The sequence below is a fragment of the Coregonus clupeaformis genome, unplaced genomic scaffold, assembly GCF_020615455.1.
Source record: "Coregonus clupeaformis isolate EN_2021a unplaced genomic scaffold, ASM2061545v1 scaf0347, whole genome shotgun sequence".
NCBI lineage: Eukaryota > Metazoa > Chordata > Actinopteri > Salmoniformes > Salmonidae > Coregonus > Coregonus clupeaformis.
The window spans coordinates 227,333-241,288 of record NW_025533802.1 but is presented as its reverse complement, the minus strand read 5'-3'; the positions used below and the strand labels follow the sequence as shown (position 1 = coordinate 241,288).

General features: G+C 44.3%; 1 protein-coding gene across 1 annotated transcript in view; it reads right to left on the bottom strand.

Annotated features, from left to right (window-relative positions):
* Positions 1 to 9,248: 9,248 nt before the first annotated feature.
* The window catches only part of LOC121560952 (beta-1,4-galactosyltransferase 3-like), a 29,449-nt gene continuing 24,741 nt past the window's right edge, over positions 9,249 to 13,956 (bottom strand). The window contains exons 4-7 of the mRNA XM_045214977.1: positions 12,718 to 12,905; positions 12,371 to 12,493; positions 12,080 to 12,184; positions 9,249 to 11,891 (exon numbers count right to left, since the gene is read on the bottom strand). Coding sequence (XP_045070912.1) covers positions 11,633 to 11,891; positions 12,080 to 12,184; positions 12,371 to 12,493; positions 12,718 to 12,905 — 675 coding nt within the window. The 3' untranslated portion in view covers positions 9,249 to 11,632. The remainder of the gene's footprint in view (positions 11,892 to 12,079; positions 12,185 to 12,370; positions 12,494 to 12,717; positions 12,906 to 13,956) is intronic.

The following is a 13,956-nucleotide window of genomic DNA, read 5'->3' as shown; positions in this document are numbered from 1 at the left end:
ATGTCATTTGGAAAATGTGCAGAGAAAAGCCATCTTTTTTATTTATTGCATTTTCTCCCCGGTCTCTAGTCTTTGCTCCTTGAGAAAACTTTACTGATGTCAACTATACTGAACAAAAATATAAACGCAACATATAACAATTTCAAAGATTTTACTGAGTTACAGTTTATATAAGGAAATCAGTCAGTTGAAATAAATTCATTAGGCCATAATATATTGATTTTACATGACTTGGCACGGGTGCAAATAAACACATTTGTGCATGAAATTTAAGCGAAATAAGCTTTTTGTGCGTATGGAAAATTTCTGGGATTTTTTTTTCAGCTCATGAAAAATGGGACCAACACTTTACATGTTGAGTTTATATTTTTGTTCAGTGTATATTGAAGGATTCATTCTATCGATTTATGACATTATTTTGGTGAGAAAATGTTTATTTAGTCTTCTAGGTGTCACGGTTTCGGCCGAGGCTGCCTCTCTCCCTTGCTCGGGCAGGCTTCGGCGTTCGTCGTCTCCGGAATACTAGCTGCCACCGTTGCATGTTTCTATGTTCGTTTGCTTTTGTCTGATTGTTGTACACCTGTTATCGTTTAGTGTAATTAGTGTCCTTTAAGTTCTCGTTGTGTTTGTCTAGTGTTGTGTGTGATTGTTTTACTGTCGTGCCGGTAGGCTGTATTTCCACTGTTAGCTCGGTTGAGCATTTTCTCCATTTGTTTGGAGTGTTTTGCGCACCTGTTTGTGCGCTCATTGTTATTCGCCTACGTGCGGAGTTTTGCCTCTGGGCATTTATTTCGTGATTGTTTTGTTGTGCTCTACTAAAGTCTTTTGGACTAACGTTCTGCGTCCTGCGCCTGATTCCACCACCACACCCACCTACATCTACCTTGACACTAGGGCAAAAAATAATGACAGAAGAGAAGATGCATGTATCTAATTATAGACAAGTTGACGAACAAATAGCCTCCCAAAATTTTGGAAATTATAAGCAGAAAGATATCTAAATCAAGCAATAACATTCCTACACCTCCTATCAAAAAATTTGTTCTGCTGTCTCTGACTGTAGCCTACAGCACATTTTCTATATTAGCAGGTTAGGGTCAGCAATTGGTGGCGAGTGCAGGTGAACAAACAGCTAACCCACACATCACTAAAGTGTGTATATGTGATGGCCTCTAGTCCAGCAGGGCAAGCCACCCCACTACTCACTATTGTAGGCATTGCTATGAGGTTCAGTTGAAGAGTGAAGGCAAAGAGAGGAGTGCTGTAAGGGCCCAGGGCCCCTCTGCCACATCCCTGCTCTCAGGCATAAGTTAGGAGGGGAGAGTCAGCGGCGGGAGGGTGGTGGATGGGAGTGGTGTGGGTAAAGGTGGTCCAACTCAGTGGTTCTGTGGGTGTTCCTATTGGGGCGTGGCTCGAGGTTTAGCGGGGGCTTTAGATCTTGGGGGGGCGGTGGCGTGGCGTGCAGGACAGCCTCAGTGCAAATGTGCACAAATCGTATTTGTCACATGCTTCATCAACAACAGGTGAAGAATAACATTCAATGTGCAGGGGTACGAGATAATTGAGGTAGCTATGTACATGGTTGAATCAACATTGTTTCCAAGTAATTTAAATGAAATTACGTTGAACCAACTTGGAATAGACATTGAATTAACGTCTGTGCCCAGTGGGAAGTGACTAGACATCAGGATACATAATAAACAGTAGCAGCATCGTGTGTGTGTATGTGAGTGTGTGAGTGTGTGTGTGTGTGTGTGTGTGGCATCAGTATGCATGTGTGCGCATGTTATGTGTGTGTGGGCGTATGTAGTGTGTGGTTGTGTGTGTTGGGGTGTCAGTATGTGTGATTGTGTGCATAGAATCAGTGCAAGAGAGTTAGTGCAAAAAAGGGTCAATGCAGGTAGTCCGGGTAGCCATTTGATTAGCTATTAAGCAGTCTTGTTTAGCAGTCTTTGGGTTTGGGGGTTGAAGCTGTTCAGGGTCCTGTTGGTTCCACACTTGGTGTACTGGTACCACTTAGCGTGTGGTAGCAGACAGAACAGTCTATGGCTTGGGTGGCTGGAGTCTTTGACAATTTTTTGTGCCTTCCTCTGACACCGCCTGGTATAGAGGTCCTGGATGGCAGGGAGCTCGGCCCCAGTGAAGTACTGGGCCGTACTCACTGCCCTCTGTAGCGCCTTCCAGTCGGGTGCCTTGCAGTTGCCGTACCAAGCAGTGATGCAGACAATCAAGATACACTCAATGGTTCAGTTGTACAATTTTGAGGATCTGTGGGCCCATGCCAAATCTGTTCAGCCTCCTGAAGGGGAAGAGACACTGTGCCCTCTTCAAAACAGTGTGGGAGTGTGTGGACCACGTTAATTCCTTAGTGATGTGGACACCGAGGAACTTGAAGCTCTCAACCCACTCCACTACAGCCCCATCGATGTGGATGAGGCCATGCTCACCCCTCTGTTTCGTGTAATCCACAATCAGCACCTTTGTCTTGCTGACATTGAGGGAGAGGTTGTTGTCCTGGCACCACATTGCTAGGTCTCTGACTTCCTCCCTATAGGCTGCCTCATCGTAGTCGGTGATCAGTCCAACCACTTTTGTGTCATCAGCAAACTTGATGATGGTGTTGTAGTCGTGCGCAGCCAGGATCCTGAGCTTGGTGATGAGCTTGAAGGGGACTATGGTGTTGAATGCTGAGCTGTAGTCAATGAACAGCATTCTTACATAGGTATTCCTTTTGTCAGGTTTCCTCCAGACGTGATGCTTGGCATTCAGGCCAAAGAGTTTAATCTTGGTTTCATCAGACTGGAAAATCTTGTTTCTCATGGTCAGAGAGTCTTTAGGTGACTTCTGGCAAACTCCAAGCGGGCTGTCATGTGCCTTACTGAGGAGTGGCTTCCGTCTGGCCACTCTACCATAAAGGCCTGATTGGTGGAGTGCTGCAGAGATGGTTATCCTTCTGGAAGGTTCTCCCATCTCCACAGAGAAACTCTAGAGCTCTGTCAGTGACCATCGGTTTCTTGGTCACCTCCCTGACCAAGGCCCTTCTCCCCCGATTGCTGAGTTTGGCCGGCCGGTCAATTCTAGGAAGAGTCTTGGTCATTTAAGAATGATGGAGGCCACTGTGTTCTTGGGGACCTTCAATGCTGCAGACATTTTTTGGTACCCTTCCCCAGATTGTGCCTCGACATAATCCTGTCTTGGAGCTCTACGGACAATTCCTTCGACCTCATGGCTTGGTTTTTGCTCTGACATTAACTTTCAACTGTGGGACCTTATATAGATCTGTGTGTGCCTTTCCAAATCATGTCCAATCAACTGAATGTACCACAGGTGGACTCCAATCAAGTTGTAGAAACATCTCAAGGATGATCAATGGAAACAGGATGCACCTGAGCTCAATTTTGAGTCTCATAGCAAAGGGGCTGAATACTTATGTGAATAAGGTATTCCTGTTTTTGATTAGTTTTTTTTTGTGGCAAAAAATCTGTTTTCGCTTTGTCATTTATTTATTCAATCCATTTTAGAATAAGGCTGTAATGTAACAAAATGTGGAAAAAGTCAAGGGGTCTGAATACTTTTTGAAGTATGTGGACACCCCTTCAAATTAATGGATTCGGCTATTTCAGCCACACCCGTTGCTGACAGGTGAATAAAATCGAACACATAGCCATGCAATAGACAAACATTGGCAGTATAATGGCCTTACTGAAGAGCTCAGTGACTTTAAACGTGCCACCTTTCCAACAAGTCAGTTGTTCAAAATTCTGCCCTGCTAAAGCTGCCCCAGTCAACTGTAAGTGCTGTTAAGTGGAAACGTATAGGAGCAACAATGGCTCAGCCGTGAAGTGGTAGGCCACACAAGCTCACAGAACGGGATCGCTGAGTCCTGAAGCGCGTAGAGCATACAAATTGTCTGTCCTCGGTTGCAACACTCACTACCAAGTTCCAAACTGTCACTGGAAGCAACATCAGCGCAATAACTGTTCGTCGGGAGCTTCATGAAAAGGGTTTCCATAGCCAAACAGCCACACACAAGCCTAAGATCACCATGCACAATGCCAAGCGTCAGCTGGAGTGGCGTAAAGCTTGCCGCCATTGGACTCTGGAGCAGTGGAAACGCTTTCTCTGCAGTGATGAATAACGCTTCACCATCTGGCAGTCCGACGGACTAATCTAGGTTTTGCGGATGCAAGGAGAACGCTACCTGCCCCAATGCATAGTGCCAACTGTACAGTTTGGTGGAGGAGGAGTAATGGTCTGGGGCTGTTTTTCATGGGTCAGGCTCCTTAGTTCCAGTGAAGGGAAATCTTAACCTACAGCATACAATGACATTCTAGACGATTCTGTGCTTCCAAATTTGTGGCAACAGTTTGGTGAAGGCCCTTTCCTGTTTCAGCATGACAATGCCCCCGTGCACAAAGCGAGATCCATACAAAAATGGTTTGTCGAGATCGGTGTGGAAGAACTTGACTGGCCTGCACAGAGCCCTGACCTCAGCTCCATCAAACACCTCTGGGATGAATTGAACGCTGACTGCGAGCCAGGTCTCATTGCCCAACATCAGTGCCCGACCTCACTAATGCTCGTGGCTGAATGGAAGCAAGTCCTCGCAGCAATGTTCCAACATCTAGTGGAAAGCCTTCAAAGAAGAGTGGAGGCTGTTATATCAGCAAAAGGGGGACCAACTCCATATTAATGCCCATGATTATGGATTGAGATGTTCGACGAGCAGCTGTATATATACTTTTGGTAATTTAGTGTATATATTCACTACACGTCAAAAGTTTTAGAACACCTACTCATTCATGGGTTTTTCTTTATTTTTACTAGTTTCTACATTGTAGAATACTAGTGAAGACATCAAAACTATGAAATAACACATATTGAATAATGTAGTAACCAAAACAGTGTTAAACAAATATATTTTCTATTTGATATTCTTCTAATAGCCACCGTTTGCCTTGATGACAGCTTTGCACACTCTTGGCATTCTCTCAACCAGCTTCACCTGGAATGCTTTTCCAACAGTCTTGAAGGAGTTCCCACATATGCTGAGCACTTGTTGGCTTCTTTTGCTTCACTCTGCGATCCAACTCATCCCAAACCATCTCAATATAGTTGAGGTCAGGGGATTGTGGAAGCCAGGTCATCTGATGCAGCATCCATCACTCTCCTTCTTGGTAAAATAGTCCTTACACAGCCTGGAGGTGTGTTGGGTCATTGTCCTGTTGAAAAACAAATTACCAGCTTCCACGTCTGACGCGTCTTGGCCAGCATGTTGAACCTGGGGAGGGATGTTACTGTTCGTTTCAGTTTGTGTTACATGACTTATTGCTCCTTTGTTTCGTCCTGCTCATTTTACTCTAGATGCTCATTGATCTTGATTGATCGATCTTGATTAATCATTGATAATTTTACTCTAGAGTCTCATTGATCTCAAATCCTGAGGTCAAGATGATTGGTGAAAGATAATTCATCCTCATTCATCATCTTGGAGAAGGAAGAAGGAACATGACATATTCATGCCATAAGATAATCAATTAATCTATTTAAATGTTTAGCTGTTGTTTTTTGTTGATCGAACCACAGTGTGTGTGTACGTGTGTGCATACAATCTACTGTGCACCCATTCAGTCCTTACAGACCCCTGACCAGAAGCAGACCTTTTCCCTATGAATGGATATCTAACAAGGTGGGAAACGCCACCTTCCTGGAGCTATGACCATATCGTATACACATCAAATAATCATTTCAGATCTAAAAGAGGTGTCTAGGGGTGGGAACTTTCCGGTTAATTCAGACAGGGTGCGAGTCTCAAACCAACCCCTTGCCCTTACCCCATAGGACCCCCCCTAGATTAGAACAGTGAGTAGTGGTGGATAATTATTGACAAGTGGCAGAAGCTAGGGATTGGCTTGAACAGAGACATTCTGAGCCACCCTTTGTATCAGCACCCGTGACCTTGTCAATGTCTATCTAGGTATTTGGTTACATTTTAGGAGAAAAAAAGTGTGGCTACTGTTTGGGTAAGTGAGAGGACAGGTATATAATCTGGATATATGCAACGCTGTTCAGTTAGAGCTGCTATTTTTTAGCTATCCAGGTAGAGGTAAGGACATTTTGACTGGATTTTATTATACAATGATATTAAGGGAAATGTATTTACTCCATTTGATGACTTTCTTATACAAGAAGTGTAATAACTGATTTTCTTGAAGTGAAAGCCAATATGATTGAGTTTTGCATTGTTGTGTCCTTGTTGTATTAGACTAGGTGTCATTGATTATCAGTGTCTGTTTTTGTTCTTCACACGGTTTCTACATAAGTGCTTTTTTACCTCATCTGTACGTGTGTTCATTCTATATTGCCACATTATTTCTACTTTGTGTTCATAACATCAGGCATTTAAAAGTAGTACAGTCAAAAACGTGTTTTTTTCTGTGTTTTATATTTCCACACTGTAAGGTTGGAATAATACTGTGAAATTGTGAAAATGATGATAATGCCTTTTTAGCATAAGAGCTGTTTGACAAGACCGCCTGAAATCTCAGCCCGTTTTGGTGGGATGGAGTTTTGGCCTGCATGGTGACATCACTAGGTGGTAAATTAGTTAATAGACCAATAACAGCTAGTTTTAAGTTCTCCCTCCTCCCACTCCCAGACAGTCCTAGCAAAATTCTTGCTTGAGAAATTGCTCTTTGCTAAGAAGCTATTTTTGTTTCTTTTTGACTATTTTAATTGAAAACAATCTCAGTGAAGTTACTTAATTGTTACCCAGAAATGATTTGATATTGAGATAAAAACGGCCGCATTGGGCCTTTAACATATCAGTGTTGTTCTAATTACCAAGGCCAACAATACTATAACGCTGTCTGTAGGATGGTGCAGAGCAACCCCATAGTGCGGGCCACCATGGCCGGGGTCATTCAAGAGATACAAAGGGTAGGGGGAGGTGGCAGTGCCGGCAACACCGGGAGCAACAAAGACACCCTTTCCTCACACTGAGGTAAAAGACCCATAGCCACGCCCTTAAGCACCTGTACAACACTCACTTTCTCCATCAAGATGGGAGCGTGCAGCTTCTCCCAAGCCTGAGGTCAAGAACTCACCATCTCCCCATCCAAAGGTAGACCAAGGTAAGGCAACGATTCCATCAGTCATGGCTCAACCCAGTCAAGATGACATAAAGCATCTTCTCTACAAAGAGAAGCTGTTCATTACTTCTTACTCTTAAGAATAAAATAGATACTGTGTTATATCCTCTTTACAACTAGACTGGCTGATGCGACCCACGTGACTACACAGCGAAGAGCTATGACCGAGAGCTGGTGTCAGCCAGACTACTTTACAACAGTGTACAAAATGGCCTCTTGCAAGACTGTCAACCAGAGCCGTGTTCAGCGACAGAAAGGGTATCCCACTCACAGTTCATCCACTTTACCCAGTCAGAAGGAACTTCAACACAGGTGTTTGACTAATCTTTTTGTTTATTAATCATTGTATAAGGCCACTCTGGACTGTGCAGACTTCATTGAGAGAGGAGAAATTAAATCACATTGTCCTTGTTACATTTTCCCTGCCCTGCGGTGAGCTCCATCTCCTGGCGCAGTCACCCTGGACAGCATATCCACATCATAATGGAGTGAAAGTCAAGTTATACATCGACTGAAGCAAACTAAACAGCACAAATACAGTGGGGGAAAAAAGTATTTAGTCAGCCACCAATTGTACAAGTTCTCCCACTTAAAAAGATGAGAGGCCTGTAATTTTCATCATAGGTACACGTCAACTACGACAGACAAAATGAGAAAAAAAAATCCAGAAAATCACATTGTAGGATTTTTTATGAATTTATTTGCAAATTATGGTGGAAAATAAGTATTTGGTCAATAACAAAAGTTTCTCAATACTTTGTTATATACCCTTTGTTGGCAATGACACAGGTCAAACGTTTTCTGTAAGTCTTCACAAGGTTTTCACACACTGTTGCTGGTATTTTGGCCCATTCCTCCATGCAGATCTCCTCTAGAGCAGTGATGTTTTGGGGCTGTCGCTGGGCAACACGGACTTTCAACTCCCTCCAAAGATTTTCTATGGGGTTGAGATCTGGAGACTGGCTAGGCCACTCCAGGACCTTTAAATGCTTCTTACGAAGCCACTCCTTCGTTGCCCGGGCGGTGTGTTTGGGATCATTGTCATGCTGAAAGACCCAGCCACGTTTCATCTTCAATGCCCTTCCTGATGGAAGGAGGTTTTCACTCAAAATCTCACGATACATGGCCCCATTCATTCTTTCCTTTACACGGATCAGTCGTCCTGGTCCCTTTGCAGAAAAACAGCCCCAAAGCATGATGTTTCCACCCCCATGCTTCACAGTAGGTATGGTGTTGTTTGGATGCAACTCAGCATTCTTTGTCCTCCAAACACGACAAGTTGAGTTTTTACCAAAAAGTTATATTTTGGTTTCATCTGACCATATGACATTCTCCCAATCCTCTTCTGGATCATCCAAATGCACTCTAGCAAACTTCAGACGGGCCTGCACATGTACTGGCTTAAGCAGGGGGACACGTCTGGCACTGCAGGATTTGAGTCCCTGGCGGCGTAGTGTGTTACTGATGGTAGGCTTTGTTACTTTGGTCCCAGCTCTCTGCAGGTCATTCACTAGGTCCCCCCGTGTGGTTCTGGGATTTTTGCTCACCGTTCTTGTGATCATTTTGACCCCACGGGGTGAGATCTTGCGTGGAGCCCCAGATTGAGGGAGATTATCAGTGGTCTTGTATGTCTTCCATTTCCTAATAATTGCTCCCACAGTTGATTTCTTCAAACCAAGCTGCTTACCTATTGCAGATTCGGTCTTCCCAGCCTGGTGCAGGTCTACAATTTTGTTTCTGGTGTCCTTTGACAGCTCTTTGGTCTTGGCCATAGTGGAGTTTGGAGTGTGACTGTTTGAGGTTGTGGACAGGTGTCTTTTATACTGATAACAAGTTCAAACAGGTGCCATTAATACAGGTAACGAGTAGAGGACAGAGGAGCCTCCTAAAGAAGAAGTTACAGGTCTGTGAGAGCCAGAAATCTTGCTTGTTTGTAGGTGACCAAATACTTATTTTCCACCATAATTTGCAAATAAATTCATTAAAAATCCTACAATGTGATTTTCTGGAGAAAAAAAAATCTCATTTTGTCTGTCATAGTTGACGTGTACCTATGATGAAAATTACAGGCATCTCTCATCTTTTTAAGTGGGAGAACTTGCACAATTGGTGGCTGACTAAATACTTTTTTTCCCCACTGTAGACATGATAACACGATATCATGATATAATAAACCACTGCATGAAGTGTTAGAAGGTACATACTGTACAGTACATGGTGCATAGCATACGTCTTACGAATCACTACACAAGCATACACTGTAGCATGCTTCAGGAAACTCAAATGTGAAGTCATGTCATAGTGGTCTGTGTGTGGTTCTCTGTACATTCCACTCATCTAATACAGGGTCTGTGTGTCATGCATAATTAGGCTTCATATGGAGTAGAAAAGGTAAAGACATAGCCTACATAGTGAAGCAGGTCATCCAAGAGATTCCAAGATCAGATAGTTGCACACACATAAAAACACACAAACCTCAGCATACCTGCAGTCAGTGGAAGCCCATCTATCCCTATGCCAGCACGCAACCACCAGCACAGCTATCAGGCATCCAATGCTTTCTCTCTAAGCCATCTTTGGTTTCAGCCAAGAGGCCTGAGTCCTCTATGTGATGCACACACAGAGGTTCAATTCCCAGGAGGGATCTAGTGTAAACAATCATATTGGTCAGGGGGTCCAGACAGCGTGCAAAGAGGAAAGTCAGGGGACAAGCTATGCAGTGAGGAGGACATGGCACTGGGGAATTCTATGGGGTGACATATTTTAGCTATTCATTCACCATATGAAAAATGTTATTTGTGCTAGTGGGGAAATGCTAACCCAGTATACCTATATCAATCTTTAAATCAGTGCTTCAGCAGAATCAGTACAACCAATAAGTGTACTACACACAGTCAACTGGCACTAGTTTCCACATCACTAATCAGTGCCTGATTCCGTTTATAGACCTAATTAATTAAATTATAGTGGTTTCTGGTCATCCATGGACAAAGTTCCTGCTTTTCAGCTCTCCTGCTTTTCAAACCTTTCAGACAATTTAGAGTATGGAGATAGATCCCAAGTCTCTAACTATGGAGAGCCCACTAGGACTTGAATCCCTCGGTTTAAAGCTACATTGACAATCACAGGAAACCAACATAAAAAGCTCCATAAGGTAATAAACAAAAACATAAAACACAATGGCAAAGACAAACCAACATTCTGATGTGAATATAGCCAGCCCACCTGAAGGCAGTGCATTGATCATTTCACTTGCACCTATTCTATTTGACAAAGGCAAAATGCAACCCCACATCAATGCTATCTAGAGATTTAAGGAGATGATAACTGGAGAAAACACACATTGTGATTGTATAGATAAGATGAAACCCAACCATACCAAAAAGCTGTTGCAGAACTGTGAACCTACTGTGAGAAAATCCTTCAATATCAGCCTGATATTCAGGGCCTGTATTGTGCAAGTGCCTCAGACTAGGGGTTCTGATCTAGGATCATTGTTGCCTTTAAGGTCATAATTAATTTTATTATATGAACACGGAGAACCTGATCCTAGATCTGCACTCCTACTCAGATGCTTTATGAATACGGGCCCAGGGGGTGACTACCATGCTAATTGCAAACAGCACTGTTCCTGGTCAATATTCAGGGTAGCAGCTTCACTTCATATAATATTAAACTGTAAAATCAGAGTTACATATGGGTCGTTCCGAAAATAGTGCCTTTTGCGTGCGTCCCTTTGATATATTAAGTAGGAATTGTGCACAAATATTGAATTTACCAAGTTACACTACTCAAAAAGGCACCTAATTGGCGGAAAGACCCCTATGCTATTGCATTATCAGTGGCTTAAATAGGTTTTTCATTTATCTATTCTATCCCCTAGTCTTGCTATCACTAGAAACCGGTTCCATTCATAGCTCTCGACCTGAAGTTCTACTAAAAGGACAAATAGAACAAGACAGGTTTTCTAAGGCAACGGGGGTTTTCGGCAGCGACCCTGGCGCTGCAGATATATAAACTCATAGAGTCAGTCCTTTTCCTCTTCTCTACCATAAGTCCTTTTCATAGGAGTTAAAGTCAGTGGAGTGGTGAGATACAGCTGGAGAAGCTCGAGAATCAGACCTAGGGTGGAGAATGCTACAGTAATTCATTCAGACAGACAAAGCCTCGGCCCACAGATTCTATCTAGGCAGTGGAGAGCATTGGTCTTCAGTTCAGAGTCTCTGCTATGCTATTGATAATGCTGATCAGATCAGAGGAAGGAACAGAAGGAAAAGGCATGTGTGTATAATGGCCTCTAGTCCACTAGGGGGAGCCACCCACCTCCCCCAGTGTAGGCATTGATATGAGGTTCAGTTGAAGAGTGAAGGCAAAGAAAGCAGCGCTTTAAGGGCCCAGGGCCCCTCTGCCACATCCCTGCTCTCAGGCATAAGTTAGGAGGGGAGAGTCAGCGGCGGGAGGGTGGGTAAAGGTGGTCCAAGTCAGTGGTTCGTGGGTTGGTTCTGTTGTTCCTGTTGGAGCTTGGCTGGAGATTTTGCGGGGGCTTCGACCGGCGGCTTGGCTGGGGCTTTGGCAGGGATCTTGGGGGACGGCGGCGTGGCGTGCAGGCCGGCCTCGGTGCCGATGTGCACAGTGATGTTGGTGTAGAGGGGGAAGTGGTCACGTGACAGCACCTCGTACTCCACTGTGTTCATGCCATCCAGCTTCCACGTCTGACGCGTCTTGGCCAGCATGTTGAACCTAGGGGAAGGGAGGGAGAGGGGAGTTTAGTGATGGACTGGGGGTTTATTCAACAGACCTAGGTGTTATTCGATAGAGGGCAACATTCAGAGGTAGCAGATGGAAATTAAATGTACAGATAGGCAGCACATTCTATTTTAAAGAATCTGAACGTGTCACCCTACTGACGTGTCAGTCCTGTACCATACCTCCTGGGGTTCACGTCGTTTCCCTTGTCCAGCTTGTGTTTGATCATCTTGTAGCGGCCCACCTTCACCGATGGACGAGAGATGATCATCCCTCCTAGGGATACTCTGAGAATGGGAGAGAGGGAAAGAGAGAGAATAATTTTAATTGGGTTATTATCTATTATAAATAATAGGATTATTCAGTGTCTCTTTAAATTGTATCATTTTGTTAGACAGAACAAACCACAATGGGTCCATAGCTCAATGAACTGGCTCAATATTCCACCCCCAACCCCTAGGACCCCCTCTCACCTGACTCCAATGTCATCGTCCTCTCCTCCCCAGCCCCAGTAGTTGTTAGGGAAGCCGTTCATCTTCAGGTAGTGCAATGGCGACAACGCTGACACCCCTCCGAAATACATCTTGTATGGTAGCCTAGGAGAATTACAGAGGATTAAAATAAAAATGAAGGATCAGATAGGGAACAAGTGAATTCAGATGAAATCAGAAATGAGTGAAGCCACGCATAATGAAAAAACTAGAGTCTTCACTGACAACTAAAATGTAATACATTTTGTGTTAAATAAACTTGTGAAAATCCAATGAGACTTATGGTGAAAAGAGGGGAAAAAGAAGCAAAAAAAAGAGAATGGACTGACTTGTATCCAAACTTGTCCATGGCGATGGCGGCGTGCTTGGGGTTGGTGTCGCACATGTAGGTGTTGCGGTCGTCCTCAGGGATGAGGTCCACATCATGGAAGAACAGGCAGTCCCAGTCCTCCTCCCGCATGGCCTCCCGGAACCCAACGTTCATCAGCTTGGCCCGGTTAAACGTGTAGTTACCAGCCTAAAGAGTACAGACATGGTTAAACGTGTAGTTACCAACCCACAGAGGTATTTGGCCTTTAGAGACCCTTATGTCAGCAACAACCTGCAAATATTCAATATTGACATGGTTTCCATAGAAATTACAACAATATGAACGTTCAGTATTTCCCCTAGGATTTTTTTTAGCAGCGGTGGCAAGGGTAGCGGGGTGCATTGCTGCAAGCGGTAGCGCAATGACATGCTAGCTGTTCCCATAGACTTCCAGTCATTGAGCTAATGACTCTCCATTTAAAAGCGCGTCTCAGCAGAACGATAGATAGGAGATAGATAAAGATATCCACTACATGGCAAAAAGTATGTGGACACCTGCGTGTCGAACATCATTCCAAAATCATGGGCATTAATATGGAGTTGGTCCCTCCTTTGCTGCTATAACAGCCTCCACTCTTCTGGGAAGGCTTTCCACTAGATGTTGGAACATTGCTGAGGGGACTTCCATTTAGCCACAAGAGCATTAGTGAGGTCGGGCACTGATGTTGGGCGATTAGGCCTGGCTTGCAGTCGACATTCCAATTCATCCCAAAGGTGTTCGATGGGGTTGAGGTCAGGGCTCTGTGCAGGCCAGTCAAGTTCTTCCACACTGATCTCGACAAACCATTTCTGTATGGACCTCGCTTTGTGCACAGGGGCATTGTCATGCTGAAACAGGAAAGGGCCTTCCCCACGAAGTTGGAAGCACAGAATCATCTAGAATGTCATTGTATGCTGTAGGTTAAGATTTCCCGTCACTGAAACTAAGGGGCCTAGCACAAACCATGAAAAACAGCCCCAGACCATTATTCCTCCTCCACCAAACTTTACAGTTGGCACTATGCATTTGGGCAGGTAGCGTTCTCCTGGCATCCGCCAAACCCAGATTCGTCCGTCGGACTGCCAGATGGTGAAGCGTGATTCATCACTCCAGAGAACGTGTTTCTACTGCTCTAGAGTCCAATGGCGGCAAGCTTTACACCACTCCAGCCGATACTTGGCATTGCACATGGTGATCTTAGGCTTGTGTGCAGCTGCTC